Below are 25,878 nucleotides of genomic sequence, written 5' to 3'. Positions count from 1 at the left end.
GCCCAGCTGGCGTTCGTGAATACAGTTTTTCAAAGAAAATTGATAAAACGAGTACAATGAAAATGTCTCGATCTTTTAATTCAAGAAAAACGTTATAATGTATCAAACAAATTCATACATACATATATATCTACATAGATACATACATACATACATACATACACACATAAATACATACATACATGCATATACACATACACATATTTGTACATACATATGTATATATATATATATATATATATGATAATAAATGCTTGTTGCGCAACGAATAAAATTAACATAAACTATGTAAAAAAAAATTCTTATCGTTCCTTCGTTATAAGCTTTTATCAACAAAAAAATTTTGATGCGAGTTACAAATATTAAATTATCATTCCAACACAATGAAAAATCTCAAAAGAACGTACCTAGATTCTACGATATACAAACCACCTACCATATCTTTTTTTTTTTACCTTCAACCAATCGAACGCACAGATGACACTATAATACTACACATTTTTCACGAACCTCCTCTCCCATCCTATCCTCCCACGTCCCCCCCACCCCCCCAAAAAAAGGAAGAAAGAAAAAGATAAAAAAAGAACGAAAATACACCGCGAAATTTATCGATCACGGTGGTATGATCCAAAAAAAAAAAAAAAAAAAAAAAAAAAAAGAGAAGAAAAACAAACGTCATCGTGGAATCGTCAAATGAAAAATCTATATATTGATTTATCATGATTATTCACAAATTATTATTACATATATATATACATATATTTCTTTATTCAAAACGTAGCCGTCTTTTCTTTTTTTTTATTTTCCTTTTTTTTTTTTTCCCTTTCCCTTCACAAATCCATCGAACGAAACAAAATTCGCCATCTTTCATAATGATTTTATCGGATTAAAATCATAATGATTTTAATCATAACTATAAATGTAGAAGAAAAATTTTTTTTCTTGTTTTGTTTTTTCTCCCTGACGCTCCTGTTTCCTTTTCTATTCCTTTTTCTTTTTTTATTTTCTTTTTTTTTTTTTTTTTTTTTCTTTTTTCGTCAAAAAGGACCAGGAAGGCCTTGAGGGGATAGCAGTTAAGTGTAGAGATCCAGATGAAACCGAACGGGAGATGAAAGGGATGGTGTGAGAAGGGTGAACGGGGGTTGATAAAGGTTGAAAAGGGTGGCTGTTCTGGCGCTTGTGTGTAAAGTGGTGGGAGAAATGTAGGTGAGACGAGTATGAAGGCCTCTAGAAGAGAAGAGGCGAAGAGGTGCTGACGCGGACGTGTAGCCTAAGCTCCACCCCAAGCTCGATTGGGTCGATGAAACCCACCCTCTCCGATCGGGGATGGATGCGCGTCTCTCGACCCAACTTTAAATCGTCTCTCTCTCCCTCTCTCCTTTCCTCTGTATTTTTCTCTATCTTTATGTCTCTCTCTCTCTCTCTCTCTCTCCCTCTCTCTCGCTCCCTCTCTCTCCCTCTCTCTCGTTCCCTCTCTCTCTCTCTCTCTTTCTCTCTTTTTCTCTTTGTCTCACTTTGCCAAGATACCTACTATAGTATTCCACGACACGACTTAAAGGAACGCGACACGAATGCACGCTGAGACATTTTTCTGATAAGGAACACGTGATCCCGAACGCAAACCGCCTGAATTCGACTTCGTTTAATACGGCATAGTTTCTTTTTTTTTTTATTTTATTTTTTTTTTTCTTTTTTTTCTTCCCACTGGTTATTTTTTTTTCGTTAGTTGGCAACCCAGGAAAAGATTTAATTTCCGAATTCTAAAAAAAAAAAAAAAAATATTCGGAACCTTCCGTATGAAACCCACCCCATGTACAAAACTTTCTATACATTTAATGAATTTCTTATACCGAGTGAAGAAATTTCTCTTCTTTGTTTTGTATCTTTTCTCTTTTTTCTTTTTTTTTTTTTTTATTTGTTGCTGTCGAGTTTTAATCCAGCAAAGTGAAAAATGTAACTCTCCTTCTCCCTATCCTAACCATTCATTCCTTTTCTTTTCCGTCCTTTTTTTCTCTCTCTTCCTCTCGATCTTACCTATAATCCATTTATCTTATCTATCTATCTATCTATCTATATATATATATATATATATATATATATATATATATATACAATGTTTATTAATATTCATTAATTATCGATATATCATCAATATATTTGATATATGGGGTGTTGTCTCGATCGTCAATTTGTGTATATAAGAAGGAAAAGAAGAAAAAAAAAAAAGAAAAAAAAAGAAAAAAGAAAAGGAAAAAGATTTTCTATCGCTACTATAAATTTTCTCTTAATGGAAAAAAGAAGGAAATATATCAAAAGCGAAAACGATCAAATTGGTTGGAATATCTATCTAGCATATTATCTGGAATCTTATAAAATCATATCCAATATGCTTCTCTCTCTCTCTCTCTCTTTCTCTCTCTCTCTCTCTCTCTCTCTCTCTCTCATATATTTCCCAAGGAATCGTAGGAGTTTCTCCCTCACACTCCAAAAACGACGATCAATACGGAAATGATATAGGTATATTTGATTTGTTGGTTTGTCAGCCATGAAAAAGAAAAAGGAAGAAGGAAAAAGAAATGAGGAAAAAAAATAAGGAAAAAAAAAAGAAAGAAAGAAAAAAAAGAAAAAAAAAACATAAGGAAAGGAAGGAGAAAAAATCTGATCGATGAATAGGATGAACTTCTCAAGGAATAGAGAAAAAATGCATATTCAATGATACGACTATGCACAGATTTTGCTTGCTGCTTAAAGTATCATCGTTATGCGTTCTATGATCTTATAAATCAAAGGACGTCGTCGTTTATGGATATTATATCTTTTAATTCATTGCCTCTTGACGATGGCTAGACGATAATTTAATAAATAATCTTTCTTTAAATTCATAACAAACTGAACGAACAAACGTATAAACAAAAAGATAAAGGGAGAACAAATCAAGGCCAACCTTGAAATCACATTAAAGAAAAAAAAATGATAAATATACGTACAAGTATACATATAAGTATTATTTCATCATAATCTTATTAATGTTTTTTTTTTTTTTTTTTTTTTTTTTTTTTTTTTTTTTTTTTTTTTTTTATGTACATATATAAGATAATAATTTATTTGTACATATAATTATTTCAACCAATTTTATTCAATTCCTCGTTACAATATAATCATCAACGAATATTAATGATATAAAGTATCATTTTTTCCATATCGCTACAATCGAATGATAACATCGCTAATTGTAATAATTATATATATTCGACATTCGTATAAAATATTTCACGTATTAAATAAGAACATTTTTATTCAATGATAGAAATAATTTTTGTAAAAATTGAAACGTCCATATTTCCTTAAGCGTATTAATAATTTAAAAAAGAAAAAAAAAAAAAAAAAAAAAATCTTTAAAAAGTAAATTGGAAACATACTCTTATATTTTTGATATAATAAATAAATTAATTATTTATGAAATTATCCAAAACTTTACAGACGTGTATAAGTAATTATTTTTCAACAATTAATAACAGATTTAAAATACACGAATGAAGAAAGATTTATATCATTCATTTGATGTTGATTCCTTTGAGGAAAAAGTTAGAAAAACATGAAAAAGAAGAAAGAAAAAGAAAAAGGAAAAAGAGAGAGAAAGAGAGAGAGAGAGAGAGAGAGGGAAAAAAAGATACACACAGCAATTGAAAAGTGCAACGATCGAGTCATATAAGTTCCATGTACATATGTATATACACGTATATGTACGTATGACACACACACACACACATATGCATATACACACAACAAAATAGTAGATAGATACGCGCGTATATATTAAACGCGTATTTACGTAGTCACGCATTTATACTTTTTCTTTCCAATGGAGTCAGAGCAGGGCTTAAAACGAAGGATAAAACGAGTCGAATCATAGCGATTAACAAAGCGTCGCGGCCAAAACAGCTGCGAATCGAACTGGAGGATATAAAAAAGAAAAAGAAAAAAAGAGAGAAAAAAAAAACTCCTCCAATAGTAGCACTCAGTCTGAATCATCTCGCGAATAATACATACAAGACGCGGTCGTGTATATGTATATATATGTATATAATATATGTATGTATATCATATGATGACAGACAATACGAACCGCTTTAACTGGTACTTTGCGGAACGTAAATATAAATTCATAATAATATAAATTAATTGTTTAGAGCTTTAATAAAGTCAGCTGATGACTCAAATCTACAATTATCTTATGAATTCCATTTTTTTTTTTTTTTTTTTTTTTTTTTTTTTTTTTCACAAAATGCTCACCAATGTTTACGTAATATCATAATAAACGATTACGAGGAATAGTTAACATTGTAGTAATAATAATAGTAACAATGATGATGACGATGATGATGATGATAATGGTAATAACTAATTGGAATGATTTATTTCTTTTTTCATTTTTATTTTTGGAAAGATTTTTTCAAAAATAATATCAATCGATACTCAATGATACTCAATTGAAATTATTATTTTCATTGAATTGATTGGATAATTTTTGCTCGTTCGTTCGTTTTTTTTTTTTTTTTTTTTTTTTTTTTTTTTTTTTTTTATCAAAACGTCGAGATTCGTAGAATTAACATTTTTCATGTATCTGACTGATGAATCCAACAATTTGCATAACTTACATAATTAGCAATTACAATTTCTTACAACATTTCTGTTTACTAAAAAAATATGATAATAATTTAAGAAAGAAAAAGAAAAAAAATAACCGATATGAATAATGAATAATATATATATATATATATAAATAAAAGAAAAAAAAAAGAAAAGAAAAGAAAAGATGTTTAAAAATTTGAAACGTATGTGCAAGTGCGTTTGTCAAAAAAGTTTGAACATAGCATCGCTGCATATCACCGCAATTAAAGGATACTCAGAAACAGTATATAACTTCATAATGAATTCTTCTCTTTCGAGGGAGGAAGAAGAAAAACAAAAACGAAAACGAAAAAAAAAAAGAAAAAAAAAAAAGAAAAGAAGAAGAAGAAGCGGTTAATAGTTCGCCCGTTAAGGGATTGCGTTTCCTCGAAATAATATAAAAGAAGAAAGATAGAGAGTGAGAGAGAAGGGAGGACGGGGAAAAAAGTGGGAAGTGAAGGAAAGGGGTTGGAAAGGGGAGAGGGAAAGAAAAGAGAGAAGTAAACGAATGTTTTTCCCACGAATTATAAAAAGTCGGCATTCTTTTATCTCGTTTAAGAATGTCCCTGGTGTTGTGGGAAAGAGCATGTAACAGTGGTACATATCGGTTAGCTCAACGCGTCAATTGACATTTACTCTCGGGTAATTTGCGTCACGTATACTCTCTTGCTATCGTGAGCATACAAAACGAAATAGGGAGATAGAGATAGAGATATAGATAAAGATAGATGGAAAGAGAGAGAGAGAAAGAGAGAGAGAGAGAGAGAGAGAGAGAGAGAGAGAGAGAGAAAGAGAGATAGAGAGAGAAACGGCCGGTGACTCTAATGGCCGGATTACAAACAGCTGCAAACAGCTGGTCATCCAGTAAAAGCGTCCGATGAACACAAAATTTCCCTTTCCCACAAAAGATAATTTCTTTTATTTCTTATACGTTACATGTGTAATTTACTAAATACAATGACGAAGATGACGACAACGACAACTATGACGACGACGACGATGACGATAATAATGACGACGATAACAATGATAATAATGATGATGATGATGATGATTATGATGATGATGATGATGATGATGATGATGATGATGATAATAATAACAATGACAAGAACGACGTAATCATGTGACTACTATTGTCTTTTTGTTAGGGTCCTCCTCATCAGCATGTCTCGTGTTAATTAATGAACGACCCCCCGTCCGCATAAATATTCCAAATATTTTCGTATTCTCTCTCTCTCTCTCTCTCTCTCTCTCTCTCTCTCTCTCTCTCTCTCTCTCTCTCTCTCTCTCTCTCTCTCTCCCTTTTTCTCTCTTGTCGAGCGAAAAACAAAAAAAGAAAAAGTCGAACGAGAAATGAAGGAAAAAGGGACAAACAAAAAAAAAAAGAAAAAAGAAACAGAAAAAGAAGAAAAGAATTAATTCTTCGATAGGACACACCCCTACGAAGAAATGTTGAGATAAGAAGATAGGCGGGTCCATTACATTTTTCCTCATTTCCTTTCTTTTCTTTTCTTTTCTTTTTGCCTTTCTTTTTTTCCTTCTCTCCTTCCTTTCTTATCCTTTTTTACTATTCCAAAGACGAGAAAAAGGTAGATCGGTGTCAAGTATTTCCTTTAAAGAGACAAACGAAGGTTGCCGATTTACATGGCAATCGATAAACCCTCCGTTTCGTTTGGTTCACGGTCGCGAAGCCTCTGCCCTCCTCCTCCTCCTCCTCCTCCTCCTCCTTTTCCTCCTCATCCTTTTCCTCTCTTCTTTCTCTCTTCGCCCCGTTCCTATCCGTCTATCCTCCCACCCATCCATCCTCTATAACCTACTCCTATCTACTATTCTATTTCCATCTTCTTTTCCATTCTTTGACAAAAGCAAAAAAAGAACAAATGAAAAAAAGAAGAACACTCGACGAACGAAAGAACGAAAGAACGAACGAACGAACGACGAATAGAACCATCGAAACTTTCGCTTGACGAATTCAAGAGAAAGAAAGGTATCTAAGGCAAACTCAGAAATGATTAATATTATATCCATATGTGAATAATAGGTGTGCAGTGATAAGATTTGCTTCGTGATTTTAACTCAATTTTTTTTCTTCTTTACCTTTTCATCTTTTTTCCTTTACGTCTAACAAACAGATTCTAATGTTTCTCTTTTTTCTTTTTTATTTTTCTCTTTTCGATCAACTTCTAATTATCCTATCATGCATTTGACATTAATCCTTTTTATGAATAGATATTTTGTTGTTCTATAAAAAAGAAAAAAAAAATTATACAAAATAATATTCCATTATAATGCTTAGTTATAATGTTATATTAGTAATTTTATTATTATATTTTATATTATTAGTATTTATAGTAAGTCACACATATATATATATATATTTTTTTTTTACATATAAATAATAATTATTATTTCATAAGAACGTGAAAATAAATATTAATAAAATATATAAAGAAAAAAAAAAAAAATATATATATATATATATATATATAATACAAAAAAGTAAAATAATACATTGATCAGATGTTACATAAAAATAAAAATAAAAATAATAAAAGAAAAAAAGGAAGAATAATGAAAAATAGAATTATTACTACTTGATTTTTTTTCTTTTCCATTAAATTTTCAATCGTTCATCGAAATAAGTAATGTTTATGAATCGAAAAGCTTATAAAAAAAAAATTACGAGAAGAGAGAGAAAAAGAGAGATAGATAGAGAGAGAAAGAGAGAGAGAGAGAGAGAGAAATTTATGGTTCTCTAGAAATATATATATATACATACGTCACAAGCGTATGTAATGTCGACGAATAGACGGACCACTGGCTTTGCTCGGTCGACGGGCGCGTTAGCATAATTCCCTGTTGATAAACACGAAGGTAGAAGCTTTGCTGTTCTGGCAGCATGCCATGCCGACGGAATGTCTAAGTATACATAATATGGCAATGTAGAAGCGCGTCATACGTTGTGAGTCGACAAAGAGAGAGAGAAAGTGTGTGTGTGCGTGTCTCTCTCTATATATATATATCTCTGTGTGTGGGTGTGTGTGTGTGTGAGTAAGTGAGACAGAAACCGCGATAAGCGAATACGCATCTACACCTCTTCTATTTCTACGACAATTATGGCAACCTTAATCCCTTAAATTTCGTCACATCAAGTATCATATTGTTAGTCTCCGTTTTAACTCTTCATTATTGACCATGCAAAATTTGATATCACCTGACGCTTACACGTTACATCTTTAATCATTTTTCTTTTTCTTTTTCTTTTACGTTTCGTTTGTATTTAATTCGTTGCAAAATTAAATGATAGATCATATCCAATGCTTCCTTTTTTTCATCCTTTCAATTTCATTCTTCTCATTTTTTCTTTTTTTTTTTCTTTTATTTTTTTTTTTTTCAAATATAAATTATACACAATGTTTAACAGAATTATATTTAATATAAGTAATACTGCAATATTATATGGTTATAGTTTTACATTATATAATTTTATATTATATATCTGGTATATGTAGGTAAGAAAAAAAAAATTTGTGGTTGGATTAAAATATAAATATTACTAAATATACAAGTCCTTTGTATAAATAGAATTCATTAGGCACGTTAATACGATATTATCGTACAAATGATCAAATTAATGAATTAATCAACATAGTTAATTGTTTAATTGTGAAGAAAGAAAATCAAAAATTACTTATCAAACGCGTTTTATCATACGCGACATTAATGATCATCTTGTCTAAAAAATTCATTTTTATTCATTCGCACACTTCGATACGATTACTTATACGTTCATTTTCTCTCTACGATCGATTTTTCAATACAAGAAGACGTATCGTTCGATAAATCATACACAATTGTCATTTCAAAATTTCTAACATTATTTGAAGGATTAATTTAAATTTCTTTAATTAGTATCAAAAAAAAAAGAAAAAAAAAAGAAAAAAAAAAAAAAGAAAGAAAAAGTGAGAAATAAAAATTAGATTCACAATGATGAATTCATATAAAGAGAAATGACATCAGGCATCAAATAAAAAACAAGAATATATGTACGACGAAAAGGAGTCTAAAAAAAAGAAAAGAAAAAAACAAAACAAAACAAAAAAAATGCAAAAAAAAAAAAAAAAAGAAACCAGAAAAAAATATACATACATATGTATGAAAGAGTAAATCTCAGAAGTCGGCATTACTACTTTCCAACAGAATATCGTTACATACATACATACATACATACACAGGTATGCTAGGAATGAATTCCGCAAGGAGATCAAGAATATATTTCGTTGAAAGAGTAGCGAGGGTTAAGAAAGACAAAGAAAAAGAAAAAGAAAGAGAGATAAAAAGGAAAAAAAAGCCGCGACGGTTGGAGGTGGGATCGCGGAAACGCAAGTGCGGAGTGTTGCGCGAAAGATCGAAAGAAGAAACGAGGTCGAGCGATATTTTAAAAAGACGTCCCCCCCTCTCTCTCTATCTCTCTCTCTGTCTTTTTCTATCTTTCTCTCTATCTCTCTCTCTCTCTCTCTTTGCTTTAGTTTCTCTCTCTCTCTTTCTTTTTTTTGTTAACGTTTTCTTGCAATCACTTACAAGATCGGATGCGCAACAAATATGCGCAGAATGGTCTCGCGCGATGCAGTAAAGTCCAGGCCGCGAAATGTATACCTATGTTTGAAAAATGTAAGTGGAAGAGAAAAAAAGAAATTTAAGAAGAAAAAGATGAGACCAAGGTAGAGTGGAAATAAAGTTATTGAAGAATACGAAACTTTTTTTTTTTTTTTTTTTTTTTTTTTTTTTTTTTTTTTTTTTAGAATTTTCACATAGCGATATACATTACACGCCAGGCATACCTATATACGTATATATGTATGTATGTACGTATGTATATAAGTATATTTGTGTTCCCTCGTTCAATAATAATTTCTTTTCAATTTTCCATTATTTTTTCAGATCCCTATCATGAATTAACGTCAAGTGTTATATACTCTTCTCGAGTGATTTCATTCTTTCGTCGAGGAGGGTAAAAAAGTTTCCATATCAACCCCTAATCAAGAATGATTCACATAGAATTCGCGCGAGGGTGCCACCGTACGTATCTTATGGATGATTTTGAACGAAACAAAGGCGCCCTCGGTAGGAACCAACGCGAACAAGTTCGTAAGGGTTGAAATAGGTAAGGACGGACGGACGGATGAACGGACGTGAGGGTGGTTGAAATAGGTGGAAGTAAGGGGGCGATGGTGATGTTGGATAACAATGGCTGTGGGGAAATGATGACTCAACCTGCAACACTAGTTATTTCCTTCATTATTTATCTAATCAATAATAATATACGAAAAGTATCGTTTCGACCGATCGATAAATTAATCGCGTGTGTTTTAATCAAATTATATTGTAATTCTTATACGTCTTTCCTTCTTTTATTTCTTTTTTGTTTTCTCTCTTTCTTTCTTTTTTGTTTTTGTTTTTTCTTTTTCTCTTAAGTTAAGTAAAAATATTCTCATATCCCTTTATTCCTTTTCGAGGTAAATACCCGGAGTATTGCCTTCCATTTTATGGGAGCGTCGACCGCGTCAGTCATTAAAAAAGAAAAAAGAAGATTAAAAAAAAGAAAAAAGAAGATTAAAAAAAAGAAAAAAAAAAAAAAAAAAAGAGAGAGAGAATTATAAATACGATTGTGACAAATCCAACAGACATTTTTTACACCTATCATCGAAATATTATTTGTGTCCGTTCCGAGTGTGCGCCCCGTTTCAAGTGCGTGCAAACGTGTATTAAAAATATCGATTCTACTTTTATTTAATAAAACATTTCAATCGTCTGAATGAGAATTTCTTTCGAAACGATCGAATCTTCGTCATCGTTCGTAGTCTTTATATCTTTCTGTGAAATATTACCGTTGGCTCCTCTATCTATAAAACCACCACAACCGAAAACGAAATAGTCCTCGAGCTTATCGAAGAATTTGATTTTTTTCATGCAATCAAGCAAATTACATCCCATCGGACGAGATAGGGGGGTGAAGGAGGAAAGTAGGGGGATGGACGAGGTAGTAATAGCGGTGGTGATGGTGGTGGTGGCGGTGGTGGTGGTGGTGGTGGTAAAGATAAAGAGAGAGAGAGAGAGAGAGAGAGAGAGATGCGGAATAAAACTAAAAGGGGACGCGTCAGGGCGATGGATGATCTCGTTGTCGTCGTCGGTGTCGTCGTCGTTAATGTGATTAATAAAACGTGCGCGTGTCCTCCCCTGCTGAGAACAACGAAAAAAGAAATAGAGTGGGGTGTAATGACGTAGAGAAGAGGTAAAAGGTAGTGAGAGAAAGAGGAAGTGGAGGAGGAGGAGGAGGAGGAGGAAGAGAAGGAAGAGGAAGAGGAGAAAGGTGGAGTCGCACGATTATCGACCCCCGCGCTGCTGGCTCCACTTTTGTAGCAGGGATGCAGCTGCTCTCACCCCTCTCTCTACCGACACCACCCCACTACCAACCCTATCAGCCGAACCACAATTCACCTTTCTCGTTTGTTGCAACGAATAACTTCGGCCTTCGACCGGTCGAACAGAAACGAAATAACTAAAAAGAATTGATTCTATTCGATCAGTCAAGTCCAAAATTCGTTCTATTTTTTCTTTGTGTCGCATTTAATAAATGAGAGGAAAAAAAAAAAAAGAAAAAAAGAAAAGCAACAACGTTCCATATAAATAATTAAAATTTATTCGGATGATCTTTAAGATGTATTTAAAAATATTTTATGATAGGCATTTATTGAAGAAATAATTAAACAATTAAATAAAATTGATATATGCATATGTTCATACTATGATATATCTGATTTCTGATTTAACAATGAATATTGGTCTGAAAAGATATACGTATGTATTATACGTCCGAATACTGATTGGTGGTTGATTTCAATCCTTTGTTAAAATGTCGACTAACTTGCAAATTAGTTGTTGAAGGGCAAAGAGGTGGGTCGACATGGGACGGGGTAAAGGGTGCTGTGTGATGGGTGGTATTTGATACTTCGGGTACGTCCTTAACTAGATTGCATCATTCGAAAGAATTTTACATATGTATGTATGTATGTATGTATGTATGTATATATGTACATACATACATACATAGGTATATGAGATGTTCGATAATGAAATCTCGAGTTAACGATCGACGAATTCGTACATGGAAACATAGATACATACATACATAAATAGATAGATAGATGGATAGATATATTCGTCAAGGACGTCGAATAAAATGAAACTAGAAACTATTTTCGACTAAGGTTTCTCATCATTTCGCTAAGGTTTGCGAGCGTGACCGATAACCGCACCCTTCTAATAATAGCCCTTCACCCTTTATAATTAATCCTAACAGAGACTATTAATCTTTCCTGTCGGAAAGTATTGTAAAACATAATCTTCTCGTAATAACTATTTTTTTTATAGATTAAATATATATTTTATATATGTATATATATATATATACTTCTTTAAATATTATATATTCGAAGGTTGAAAAATAGCAGTAATAATAATTTATCCTTATCGTGTTTTTTTTTCTATTGTAGTAAGAGCAAATTAACGTAAAATGAAAGGATCGTATGACTGACTACCTATCGTTGATCAATATTATTCTTTCTACTTAAATAGAATTTTTGTAAGTATATTTAATTAATTATCTTAATTAATTTACATTAATCCTTCTAATTATTTTGTTGATTATTGCCATCGCAATATCATCATCGTCATAATCAATGTTATTATTTTATTCTTCATTATATACGCTAAAAAAATAGACCGTCCTTGTGGACTTTTTTCATCTGACTTCCATTTTTGAATTTTTCCTTTTCCAGAAATTCTTCCACTTTCTCTACATCATCATTACTTCCTATCACGCAATTGTTATAACAACTTTCCTAATACACGTCTTTCAATAATGACTATAATGATGACTGAATATGATTGATAGGTAACTATATTTATCAGCGAATAACATAGTTTTACTTAGATAATTCATTCGCATTTACTTTTTAAGTCAATTTTATAATACGACACATATCTGCGAACATCTCTTCATATCTTCTATGTTTCTGTATTTTTCTTTCTCTTTTTTCTTTTTTTTTTTTTCTTTTTGGTTTACTATTATAATCAGTATATATTGTATATTATATTATTATTATTATTATTATTATTATTATTATTATTATTATTATTATTATTATTATTATTATTTTGATCATAAAAGGTAATTTTTCCTCTTTAGAAAATATTTTTTTTTTCGTTAAAATATATCCGAAAATTCATGGAGTGTTTAACGAAGTTGTTAGACGTCAATTATGTGAAGGCTTATGTGAAGGAGACTATGAACGATAGGAAATTCAGGGTTCTTGGTTTAGCTAAGCGGTGAGAGTACCGCACGCAAAATGTAGGCAACATGGGTTCGAACCCTGGTACAATCAAGAAAGGCAAACCCATTTTGTCTCTCTCTCTCTCTCTCTCTCTCTCTCTCTCTCTCTCTCTCTCTCTCTGTCCCCATATATGCACTTTACAAGGTATTTGTTTAATTATTTCTTAATGAAATTTTTTAATGATAAACCCGAAATATTCTTCTTTTATGATAACAAATAATAATAAATATATACATATCTTAAAAACAATAACAACAATAATGATTGTGTAAACAAATTAATAATGATGATGCGGTTTATATTTGTGTGAACAAATATTATTATTTTTAATAAATTAAATAAAATAAATATAATATAAAGATATTTAATAAATTAAATATCTTTATTCTCGGTCGATTAACGAACAAACGTTTCATCGTAATATGTAATAAACTAAGGGATAAATCAAAAGTCCCTTAGATGATATAAGAGTTTCTAGAAGAGCAAAAAAGTCCCTAAATAAACGAAAAGTTCCTAGGTGATCTTAAAAAAAAAAACCAATTATTAATCTTCCAGACTTTTTAAGTTATTTCCTTTTCTTTTCTTTCTTTTTCTTCTTCGAGATTGGAAAAAATTGATTAATTGTTTGAAAATTAATTGTTGAGAAATGAAATTTTTAACACAATTCCTGCACTTATATCTTCTATTATTTCACTAAAATTAATATGCACGAGTATTTCAATAAACCAACCGTATATTATACTATTTCATTTTCAACAGAAAATCTTGATCTTTCCTTTCCTAAATTATAGAAGAATTTAATTAAATAAAATCTTAAGTAAAAAAAAAAAAAAAAAAAAAAAAAAAAAAAAAAAAAAAAAAAGACAAAGACAAAAAGAAAATAACAGGAAATTAATTATAACGAAGTAATTTTTTTTTTTTTTTTTCCCAGAAGGATTAACGATGTTTCTTTAACGAAACGCAAAATCTACGATAGAGTCTTTCAATGTCCGCATTAATTTTTTTTCTCTTGCTCTTTTTTTACTTTCAATCTCTTCACGAGAATACTATATATATATATATATATATCCATAGAAATGAGACCCTATCCACCCTTTCTTCGCCCTTTTCGAGGAACAAAGAAATCGCGACGTTAGTTGTATCGTTAGATGAAAAATGATGTCGACGGTGATCTTTATTAAATATAAAATCCTTTAAAACTACGATTCAGGCTCGCGTTCTTTAAAAATATAATACGGACAAACGATAAAATATAATATATATATATATATATGCGTTTCATTTATAAAGATGACCAAGCATCATCATCGTTCTCATAACCTTTACTTATTGCCGATCGAACGATCTTGTATACTCTAAAGCAATACATCGTGCATTTTTATCGTGGTGTCAACGAGCCATTATATCTCGTCTAACGATCTTCGTTTCCTCTTTACTATCTCATAGAGAGATATTTCTCACTCTCTCTCTCTCTCTCAACCACTCTCTCTCTCTCGTATTATGTGATATTCCTTGATAAAAATTCATACTAACGTGCAGATAATTACAAAGTCGATCGATTCTTTATGACTTCGTCGATTCTTCATCTCATTGCCCTTCTCCATTCTCCCTTTCATTCCGCCCCCAACCCCCTCCCAAAAAAGAACAGAAAAAAGAAAAAGGAATTTGTTAAATTATTAAGAGTTTAACTTTTGGGTCACTCGTTGGTATTTCCAATGTTCAAGGTTAACTCGATGCATAAAGAAACAGCCTTAAGTCGATTTGCAAGTCTTTCGTAAGAGTATAAGAAGAAGAAGAGAAGGAGGAGGAGAAGAAAAAAAAAGAAATAAAATAAAATAAAAACGTTATGTTAGAGTTAGTTAGCGCGAACGACGATCGACAAATTTATCTCTTTTATATTACTCAAGTTGCAAGTTGCAACAGCATCCGGAGGAAGAAAGAAGGGAAAAAAAAAGTAGCTATTTAGCTACAATTATTTTTCTTTTTCTTTTTTTTTTTTTTAAATACCTACACACACACATAGACATGGTTTGTCAGTATTATTATAATAGAAAAAAAAAATCCCGAACTATGATATCAAATATGCAACTAATTAGCTATATTAGAATAACGTAATATCTCAATCGTTATAATTATCGTATAAGAAACAACAAATTTTCAATCGTATTGAATTAGAAAGATACCGATCGTAAGTTTTCGAACCCTTGACATTCTCTCTCTCTCTCAAAAAAAAAAAAAAAAAAAAAAAAAAATTAGTGAGAGAGAGAGAGAGAGGAAAAAAAGAAAATAGACGTTATCTTTAACGACAATCAGCAAAGTTAGCAACATTAGCCGACGATTCAATGACATAACAAAATGATGACAGGGCAACATCCGTATAACGTCCTCGTATTATAAAAATTCTCAAATACATACATGTATATATATATATATACACATACATAGATAGGTATATATTCATGTAGAAAGAATTCCAGTCGATTTCGCTTTCGACGATGGAATAATCGATCCGTCTTTGGCGACATGAGCCAGACACAAGAAAATCAGGCGTCGAAGTGTGCTGGGTCAAAGCCCCTGAAGAAATAACGTCATCGGCACGATCGAGAGAGAGATAGAAAGAGAGAGAGAGAGAGAGAGAGAGAGAGAGAGAGAGAGAGAAAGAGAGAAAGAAAGAGAGAGAGAGAGAGACAGACAGACAAACACAGAAAGAGAGACAAAGACGAATAAATGGAAGAAAAGAATAGTCCGCACGTTAGACATAGAGATAGAGATAAACATGGGGAAAAAGAGAGACAGAGAGACAGAGAGATGAAAATACGAGAAGAGAAGAGAAAGAGAGAGAGAGAGAGAGAGAGAGAGAGAGAGAGAGAGAGAGAGAGAAAGAGAATCGGACGACTTTGGAAATGAAAAAAATGTTGAAAGAATTTAAAAACAAAATGTTGTAAATACATACAACCACGTGGTCGACGAACCCACGCGTTTCTAATAAGATCGTCTGTAACAAAGTGGTAAAACTAACTTACCATGTTCGTGAATAGAAGATCGTTGCAATGGTTGAGTATACTGCGCCGTATTATTTGCTGGCGTAACTCTGAAGCGTTCCATTCTTGCCTCGTCACTACTACCCCTTTAGTTAGACTTCGGTCGTTACGAGTCTTACGAGTAGGTAAATAGTAGTAACTAGTTAGTGATAGTAATCTACAGCGCTGAAATGGTGCTGATTCTAGTAGTAGTAGAGTGGTAGTGGTGGTGGTGGTGGTGGTGGATTGGTGGGGTGCTGGTGTGGTGGTGGTGGTGATGGTAGTATGATGACGATGGTGGTAGTTATAGTAGTGGTAGTAATGATGCTGAAGTAATGTTGGTATACAAAAGAAAAAAAATGAGACGAGAGAGAAGGAAGAGAACGACGAAAATATTGTCTCGATTAATAATTCCACGATATATATATATATATATATATATATATATATATATATATTTCTCTCTCTCTCACTCTTTCTTTCTTTCTTTCTTTCTTTCTTTCTTCCTCTTCCTTTTATTTATCTTATATCCTTTCTTAATACTTTTCTCCTTTCTACCACCTGGAATAAATTTCCTCCTCTTCCCTTCCGATATCGAACGGTTACGACGAATAGGCCGCAACACTTTCTTCCTCCTTTAACGTCCGATAAACGACGATAAAGAAGGATTTATCAATTCGCCGTTTCACGTCGTAATCGTCAAATTAAAAATATTGATTCGTTCGGAACATGACTTATATAAAATATAAGGATAAATGAGTAATATTAATTTTGCCCGAATTCACGTTAAACTTTGTCAGAGAATTCACGGTATCATTCGTTCGTTTTTTTACGTGAAAGCAAAAAAGAAAAAAGGAAAATAAACAGAAAAGAGAGATAGAGAGAGAAGGTCTAAAAGGAAGATACCGAGACGAAGACGTAGATGTAAAAAAAAAAGGAAAAAGAAAGAGAAAGAGAGAGAGAGAGAGAGAGAGAGAGAGAGAGAGAGAGAGAGACAGAGAAAAGTGAAGAGATATCAAAAATTACTTTATTCTTCCTCCTATCTCTTTTCGTCCATTCCCGTAATTGTTCGTGTAAATACGTAGGACAAGGTAGGACGATTAGATCGTAACGACGAAAACGTAAGCTTTCTTGATATTGTAAATTTTCTTTTTTTGTTTTTCTTTTTTTTTTTTGTTGTCTTTTTCTCTTTTCGCGACGACGCCACGATAACGGATAACGACAAAACGACGACAAAACGAGGACGACGAGGATGACGACGACAATGACGACGACAATGACGACGACGACGACGACGACGACGACGACGACGACGACAAGGACGACGACGACGATGAGAAGAACGGCGACGATAAGTCTCGTTCGACACACGCAGAGAGTCGAGCCTCTTTTACCGTACTAACGAGAAGTCTAGCTGGGAAGCGCGTGCTAAACGCACGCCGTTCGTTAACTCCCGCCGGTCGCGCGGAGGGGAGGCGATAGAGCGTCTTCCGTTGTGTATATATATATATGTATATATACATATCACACATACACATATATATATATACTATACATGTGCATATACACACAACATAAAATATATAGATATATATGTATGAATGTGCTGTGTATAAAGTAAAATTGGTTTGCGTGGAAAAGAGTGACGGCAAGGAAGAGAATGGTAAGGGTGGTGAGACGGGTCGCGGGATGAGAGGGATGAGTCGACGAGACTTATGCGCTACGACACAACACTACTACTATGAAAACGATGAATGCGCTTTACGCGCTGCGCTCACTCTCACTCTCTTTTTCTCTTTCCCTTTTTCTCTTTCTCCTTCTCTTTCGTCCGTCTCCTTCTTTCTTTCCCTCTCTCTCTCTCTCTTTCTCTCTCTCTTTTTCTCTCTCTTTCTTTTTGTTTCTCTCTCTCTTTCTTTCTCTCTCTTTCTTTTTCTCTTTCTCTTTCTCTTTCTCTTGCATTCGACGCACCAACGACGCGACAAGAAGGTGGCGACGACGACGACGACGACGACGACGACGCACGCGACGAGCTCGTGCTTTCGGACCGGTAGACGAGTGCGCCCGAGTATAAGCGAATCTATCCGAAATCATCCGAACGTACTCGAATGCGTATACGAATGTCTCACGATTCTTAGTAGTGGGGTAATTTCTTGTTCGATGATTTGTTGATTTTAATGTAGTGGGGGACGGGTATACACGTGCCGTAAGCATTTACCGGCTTCGTTGTATATTTCGTTTTTAAAAGCGCGTCATTCTCCTCTCCTCAGGGCCGTATCGAGGAGTTCGAGGTGCCTTTTTTCCTTTTAATACGTCTCGCTTTTATCGGTCATTTTTATTCGAGAAAATAATTACTCAGATAAATCGTATCGCGATGATAATCTTTTTTTTGCGCTGAGTCCACGTATCGATTTAATTTTTATTCAAGTTGGAATACGACTTTTTTCTTTCTTCCTTTTTTTTTCTCTTTCTCCTTTTTCTTTTTCTTTTTCCAAATGATATTAATCATTTTCGTTCGCATTTATTTCTATTCGTTTGGTCGTTCATTCAAACGATCCAGGTGGCAGCAGAATGCAGGAAGTTCTTCTTTTTCGCATAATCCATATTATATATATATATATATCAGATCTTTTTTTTTAAATTATCATTACGTCCTTCAAAGAAATACGTAATACTATAATCAATAGTTGTAATTTCTGCCGCGAACATGTGATATACTTTTATCTACGGTATAATATGTACTTGTGTATTAAATTTTATCATTAAATTTCGAATACACGTATTCGTATCGCGATTGAACTCGTGAAAGCTCATCGACGTTACGCCTGAATCGAACGAAAGTAATAATTATACAGTAAATAATTCATTGCAATTGGATTGAACATTATAAAAAAAATAATTATAATTATCGATAAAGAAAAGAAAAAAAAAAAAGAAAAAACAAGAAAAAAAGGAGAAAAAGATAGAAAAGAAAAAAATCTGAAAAAAGGAAAAAAAATTTCAAAAGTAAATTTTGATTTGTTTGTTAAAATGTAACAGGAAACATTGATATTGAAGTATGAAAGCTTTGACTTTTTAACGACATTGTATTTAGATCCACGAAGTGGCACGTGCAATAATCGGACACATCTAGAAAACTCGATTTCACTCGATTCTACTCGATTCCATTCGGTAGACATTCCGCAAAGTAGTATTTATTACTTTCTGCATCGCGAATACATAGTTCCAATACTATCTCAAGACTAATGGTGTTTCTTTCTCTTTCTTACTTTTCGTTGGATTTTCGCTGAAACAGCTGATTGCTGTCGTTCTTTAATCGTATATCGTCGGTGTGCGGCTTCTCTTTGTAACAGGTAAGCCCAACAAATTTATTTATATTTAACAATATTAACCTTAAATCATTTTGAAAATGTTACAATGTAAAATAATCTTGAATATAACGTACGTTATCGCGAATATACGTTTACTATTTTTCGTTTCTCGCTTACTGTACATAAGTACGAATTGCTTCGAAATATATTTTCTAGGTTAGGACGTATCTTACATCTTTAATTCGATTACGAAATAATCAAAATTATCAATGGACGTTAATTTACACGTACGAAGAATTATATTTTATCATGGAAAAATCTAAAATCAATCTTAAAGCATTGTTAACGACTAATGAGACAAGACGCATCGCATAGGCTTCGTTCCTAATCATATACAAAGACCTTCGAAGAAAATCAGATTTCTTCGTAATCCGTTTCGTGATATTAAATAATTGTAATATTCGATGGTTAAATTGAAAAAGTTATGTTATTTGATAATGGTAAAAAAATTTATTAGTATATTGACGTTTTGTATAATGTAAAGATATTAAAAAAAAAAAAAAAAAAATGTATTACGAAAATCTTTGTCGAAGATCTTAATAAAAATTTCACTGATATATTTGATATTATTTAACAATAATATGGAACAATAATTAAAGATCAATCGTCTATTGTCTCTTTTATATTGTTCGAAGGTATTTGCAGACATTTGAATTACGCGCGGTTTCTAACGAAGCGAGCGCCATGTTCTTACGTTGACCAATCAAAGAAACAATACTAGCCTACCTGAGTATAATTATAATAGTGGTGTATAACGGTTCGGAAAGTTGCTGCGTGACGTATTCGATGGTCGCAGTTTGCGCTTTACTTTTCCAAAGGAGTGTAATATGTTCGTCAGTTGCATTTTAATGTCGTTTGGAAGTTAATTTTTATTTATCGCGGTAATAACCTATTTTCTAATAAGGCCGTGGCCAAACGTGCCAAATCATGGGTTCAAAGAAGCACAAAAAACATAAGCGACAAAGGCACGAAGGTGAGATTCGGTCATTCGGTATGGATGGCATACAACATTATAACGATGATTATTTAACGAAGACTAAAAAAAAAAAAAAAAAATGACATTGACGTCGATTTTCTTATACTTCTTTCTAAATCCCGTGATACTCCACGCGTTTGTTATCGTAAGAATATAAAAATTTCATTTATTGATCGCACGCCACCGTATATCTCTTATTATGATGCATTTTTTTCTTTTTTTTTTTTCCTTTTTTTTTTCTTCTTACCGGACATGGTCTCTCTACTTTCCATCAACTAGAATGATATAGAATGTGACATTGTTTTTATAAATTCAAGTGTTTAAAGCGTTATCATTGTAGCAAAGACAAAGGTATACGGTAAAGGTATACTGCACGATCTGGGAATTATCTTCTCTGTTATGTTAAGAAGAATATTTGTTATTTCCTATTATTCCCTATATAAAAATATTCTTCTTCTTTTGTACAGTAAATAAAAGCGATTCACACTGTCAAGCACATTGTTCCCATTTATGATTTTTATACATCATTTATATATATATATATATATATATATATATATATATATAAATATGTGTGTGTGTATCTTATATTATTTTTACAGCATTTCAAAGATGCTGTTATGGATAGAATTTTGTATATCTATCTTAAGTACATAGTCGAGGATTCAAATGAAAACATTGAACTGTGGATGGTGTTGCTCTAAAGGAATGGGTGTTAGATTTAAGAAGGCATTTACCTTGAGGAATAGAAATGTAGTCTTAGAAGCTACGCCAAATTGATCTTCTTATTATTTTCATTGGAATCCTTCTCGTACTCATAGTTAAAATGATGCACAGGAATTTTGACTACGTTTTCACCACGGACAAACTGAGAGTGAGGTTGGAGTAGAAGTGAGGTGGATTCAAAAGTATAAACGAAGGTTCCACAACGACAGGCTCGACGTGGAAGTAAGTGACGTGTAACTACAGACATGGACTGGTTGCACGACAGAAGCTAGCTGTGCTCCAAAGTTATTTAAATACCCCAAACCTATCCATTTTTGTCTTTTAAAACAAGTTGAAGTGCAACAAGATCGATAATGATAAATCATTGATCTCTTGTCTGAAAATATCGTAAAAGATAAAAGATATTACTCTACGATAAGAAGATAAAATAAAGTAAACCTGTTGCACTTCAACCGCATAGTTCCCTGGCTGTTATGTATTACGGTATTAAAGACCGTAACTGCTTTGCTTTAGCCCTTTAAGATGTATTTTCAATTATAATAATTACTCCCTCCTCACCGTTCCTGCAAAATAGGTCGGTCTATGTTACAATGAAAATTATTTTATTATATATTTCTATTAAGATTTATTTAGTTCAAACTGAGCTACTTCCATCTCGCTTCCAGTTCGTTAATGTGAAAACAAGGTCACTATCCTGTTATAAAACCATCTGTATATAATTATTAGAATGAAAACCCTTTTCCCTTTTTTTAATACCCTGTAGAAGTTAATTAATTTTTCAATTGCACTTTATAATCAGTCCTGTTGAATTACACACAGGACGTATAGAAAAGCATTTATACTGCTAAGTTATGCTATTATCCTGCACTTTGATTTTTTGCAAATTACACCATTTGTGCATGCATTAGTTATATCATGTCAATTACATATAGCTTACGTTAGAGCTTTCCGGATGCCTGAAATCTTATTGTTTGCATTTTATTTAATGGTCATCTATTTTGTCAACAGAAGGACAATATACGACAACGGACAAACCGCCTACTTTAAAATTAATTTTAAAGGTAGGAGGCAGCAGTGGGACTCCAGAATACGGCAACGATTCTCCAAGCCAAGGCATTATGTTATCTCAGCACTACCAACAGCAACTAGGTATAAATTACTCTGTCACGCAAGGAGACTCAGAATATGATAGGTACATGGGTCACAAGAAGCTTAAAAAGAAAAAGAAGAAAAAGGATAAACGGCACAAACATCATCACAAAGATAAAAAGAGACGTAGAGAAGAGTCGAGTCAGGAATCAGTGGGCGACGCGGACGAAGGTTTTGTCGAGGTACCCAAGAAGATTCCAAATCAACAATTGTTATCTCCTAGACCTTTATCGAGCAATGAACCTAGAATCAATGTTACTAATCAAATTAGTTCACTCTCGCCACATCGCGAGCCTAGAACATGCGTTCTTCGGAAAATAGCAGAGCGTACGCCACTCCAAAGATTATTGGAACATTTGTTAAGGTCAATGGAAAAGCGTGATCCACAACAATTCTTCGCTTGGCCAGTGACCGATAGTATTGCACCTGGTTATTCTCAAATAATAACAAATCCGATGGATTTTAGTACTATAAAACAAAAGATAGATGATAATAATTATCAAAATTTAAATGAATTTATAGAAGATTTTAAGCTCATGTGTAATAACGCAACTACGTATAATCATCAGGATACTATATATTATAAGGCAGCCAAAAAATTGTTACACGTTGGATTAAAAATGGTTACTCCAGAAAAACTTAGACAGTTAAGACCCGTTTTAACGTACATGCATGATATATCAAAGGAGGAGCTTGGATTTGAATTAGGAGTTGAAGATCCTAATAATCCAGACGTACTTGTTACCGAGGAACAAATTGAAAGAGAAAGAGAACAAGAGGAAAGAAACGAGGAGGCCGAAGAATTGCGAAAGGAAAATCAAAGAAAAATGAGATTGGCGAGTTTGGGCAAATTCGAAGCTATACCGGACGATTTAACACCCGAAGAAATTCTTAAACAAGCACGTGGTGCTGCCAAATCGGCGGCAGATAAATTAAGTTTAAAACGTTTAAACTCTAAAATGGGATTTTTGAGACAAAAAAAAGATGGTACTACGAGTTTACAAATTATAGTACCTGGAGATGGTGTTATACCTGGTACCAATCAAAGGCCAGTATCGTTAGGGCAATTAATAGGAAAATTGAATCACGGTACTGGTGCATTAGCCGGTTTCAGAGAAGATAGAAGAAATATGTCGAAACCAGTTAAGCCATTGTATTATGGAGCATTTGGATCTTATGCTCCAAGTTACGATTCCACTTTTGCTAATCTTACTAAAGAAGAGACTGATTTGGTTTATCAGACTTACGGTGATGAAACCGCTGTTCAGTACGCAGAATCTATTTTAGATTTTGCAAAAGACTGTGATTATACATTAACTATGGTCGACGATCTATTGGATATATTAACTGGTGGCGATCATAGAAAAACGAAAAAGTTTCTTGAAGAGAAAAGAAGGCTTAAAGAGGAAGAGGAAAAGATTAAACATTTATTAGAGAAACCTATGCAAGATATTAATAAAAACATTCCGTCATTTGAGAAAGTTCGTGTGGATATCGATCAATTGAAAACATTGTCGGAATTGGGAATTGATATGAATTTTTTGGAAAAATTAGGTAATTATCTTCCATATTTCTCTCTCTCTCTCTCCCTCCCCCTCCCCCTCCCTCTCTCTCTCTCTCTATCCATCTATTTATCTACGTAATATATATTAAACTTAGTTTTCAAATTTTATATACATAGATACATGTAATTTATATGTTCGTATTTCTGAATATTTTAGAGGAGGAATTAAAGTTCAGCGAGGATCGTGCAACCTTACAAAGTCGTTTAGACGATACTTCGCAGATGTTGGGTCGTTTGAAACAAGTACAACACGATCGTCTCTCGGCACCTCCACCAGCACATTTATCGAACGTTCCAAAGGCCTCGGAAACTGAAGTTGCCCTAGCCGATAAGATTACGGATAATCTTACGGAAATAGCAAAGAAACTTCCACCGTCAGCTATAGCACCAGTTGATGGATTACGTAGGGCAATGGGTATAGCACCTTTAGCTGGAGGTGAACCAATGGAAGTTGAACCAATTACTCATAATCCAGCAATAGTTACGGAAAATACATTGTTACAATCTAATAATGGCAATCAAGTACCAACAAATTTGTTACCACCGCCATCGCCTATTACAAATACGAGTTTGTTAAGTCCAAACAGTCAACAAAATCAAACTATCAGTATTGTTAATCCGAATCAAATTCAAATCGGTGTTACGCACAATCAAAACTCACCGTCTTTGTTAAGTACGACGGAGACATCGGGTGTTCCCGATCTGGAATCTGAACTCCGAGAGTTTTTGGAAAGCGATCCTACATTAGGACATTCACCATTACACGACGACAAAACGCTTGAAGATATATTATCGGAATCATAGTATTTTAACGTGTGAACATGCTTAATGTTTAAGGATACATTGTACATTTTATTACATATTCACATAATAATAGTAATAATAATAATAATAATAATAATAATAATAATAATAATAGTAATAATAATAATAATAGATACATTCTCTGATCGTATGTTATAAATAAATAACATTTAAATTGAAAAAAAATTTCTTATTCTCTGTCATCGTTCATTTATTACACTTATATCTTTTATTTTATTATTATAATATTTATTTCGTAATATATAAGCGATTAATTAATATAACTAATAATCAATATCGTCAGAGATATTAATAAATTGACTATACCTTTGTAATGAAATTCGAGATATATTGATAATTATTTTCATGTTATTCATAAAATCGATAATGAATATATTATTCGTATATACCGTATGTATCCAAAGCAATACGCTGTATTTCGTTTAACTAAAATTACCAGACAAGATAACAGTCATAATAACAAATTGTTCCATTTCAATATATCGTTATCAAATAATCCTTTTATATCATAAATCTATTTATAGAGGAATATGTCTAAAGGAATAGCAAGGATGCAATATTATTATCGATTCCTGACAAGTCCATCGTCTGTATTACATTTCTGAGATTATAATAGAAAATTTAATGGAAAAATGATGGGAAAAAAGAGAGAAAGAGAGAAAAGAGAGAGAGAGAGAGAGAGAGAGAGAAGTTGATAAATATTATTCTTTTAAAAAAAATATGAATATAGCTTTTTTAATTTTTAATAATTTGATTGGATCGAACGAAGTCTTTTTTTTTTTTTTATTTAGAAAATCTATTAAATATGAATAATATAAAACAAAATATAATGGGAAAAGATATAAGAAAATAATTATATTTGTAAATATTCTTTTAATATTATTTTAATATTTGAAAATATGCTTTTTGATTAGATTAATTTGTTAATTATTTCTTTTTTTCGTTTGTTTGTTTTCTTTTTACTTTCTTTAAATTTCAAGAAAATATAAGAGATATATCTTAATTTAATAAAATGTATCCTTTTGGGGATAAATAATATACCATAGAGAGAGAGAAGGAAAGAGAGAGAGAGAGAGAGAGAGAGAGAGAGAGAGAGAGAGAGAGAGAGAGAGAGAGAATGAGAAACTATACTAAATATAAAAATTAATATTGACAAAGTAAATTCTTTTTCATTAAAAAATCA

General features: G+C 32.4%; 2 protein-coding genes across 15 annotated transcripts in view; one reads left to right on the top strand and one right to left on the bottom strand.

Annotated features, from left to right (window-relative positions):
* Positions 1 to 17,506, bottom strand: part of kcc (solute carrier family 12 member kcc) — a 92,410-nt gene extending 74,904 nt beyond the window's left edge. For 2 of the 4 annotated variants that reach the window (XM_035876837.2, XM_035876838.2), the window contains exons 1-2: positions 17,114 to 17,505; positions 16,091 to 16,414 (exon numbers count right to left, since the gene is read on the bottom strand). In XM_035876837.2, coding sequence (XP_035732730.1) covers positions 16,091 to 16,172 — 82 coding nt within the window. In that variant the 5' untranslated portion in view covers positions 16,173 to 16,414; positions 17,114 to 17,505. Of the gene's footprint in view, positions 1 to 16,090; positions 16,415 to 17,113 lie in introns of all 4 variants that reach the window. The other 2 variants (XM_035876833.2, XM_035876835.2) reach the window with 2 other exon arrangements.
* A 1,505-nt stretch (positions 17,507 to 19,011) lies between these two features.
* Positions 19,012 to 24,834, top strand: Brd7-9 (Bromodomain containing 7/9). Of its 11 annotated transcripts, none has more exons than XM_085659870.1 (4): positions 19,012 to 19,437; positions 21,269 to 21,379; positions 22,219 to 23,860; positions 24,028 to 24,834. In XM_085659870.1, exons 3-4 carry the CDS (start codon positions 22,276 to 22,278, stop codon positions 24,672 to 24,674), a joined length of 2,232 nt encoding a protein of 743 aa, XP_085515996.1. In that variant the 5' UTR covers positions 19,012 to 19,437; positions 21,269 to 21,379; positions 22,219 to 22,275; the 3' UTR covers positions 24,675 to 24,834. The 11 variants fall into 11 exon arrangements, with proteins under 11 accessions (XP_085515996.1, XP_085515993.1, XP_085515992.1 ...); XM_085659867.1 differs by having other exon boundaries at positions 22,166 to 23,860; positions 24,028 to 24,833; XM_085659866.1 differs by having other exon boundaries at positions 21,034 to 21,379; positions 22,166 to 23,860; positions 24,028 to 24,833.
* The last annotated feature ends 1,044 nt before the right edge of the window (positions 24,835 to 25,878 follow it).

The sequence above is a fragment of the Vespa mandarinia genome, chromosome 10, assembly GCF_050613455.1.
Source record: "Vespa mandarinia isolate Hongniang chromosome 10, ASM5061345v1, whole genome shotgun sequence".
In the NCBI taxonomy this organism is placed as follows: domain Eukaryota; kingdom Metazoa; phylum Arthropoda; class Insecta; order Hymenoptera; family Vespidae; genus Vespa; species Vespa mandarinia.
Note: the sequence above shows the minus strand (reverse complement) of the source record. Positions and strands in the feature narration are given on the sequence as shown.

Coding starts and splice junctions, on each gene's coding strand:
- Brd7-9 (XM_035876850.2), top strand. CDS start 20,383: ATGGGTTCAAAGAAGCACAAAAAACATAAGCGACAAAGGCACGAAG. Junction 20,429..22,165: donor TAAGCGACAAAGGCACGAAG/GTGAGATTCGGT, acceptor TTTTGTCAACAG/AAGGACAATATACGACAACG. Junction 23,861..24,027: donor GAATTTTTTGGAAAAATTAG/GTAATTATCTTC, acceptor TGAATATTTTAG/AGGAGGAATTAAAGTTCAGC.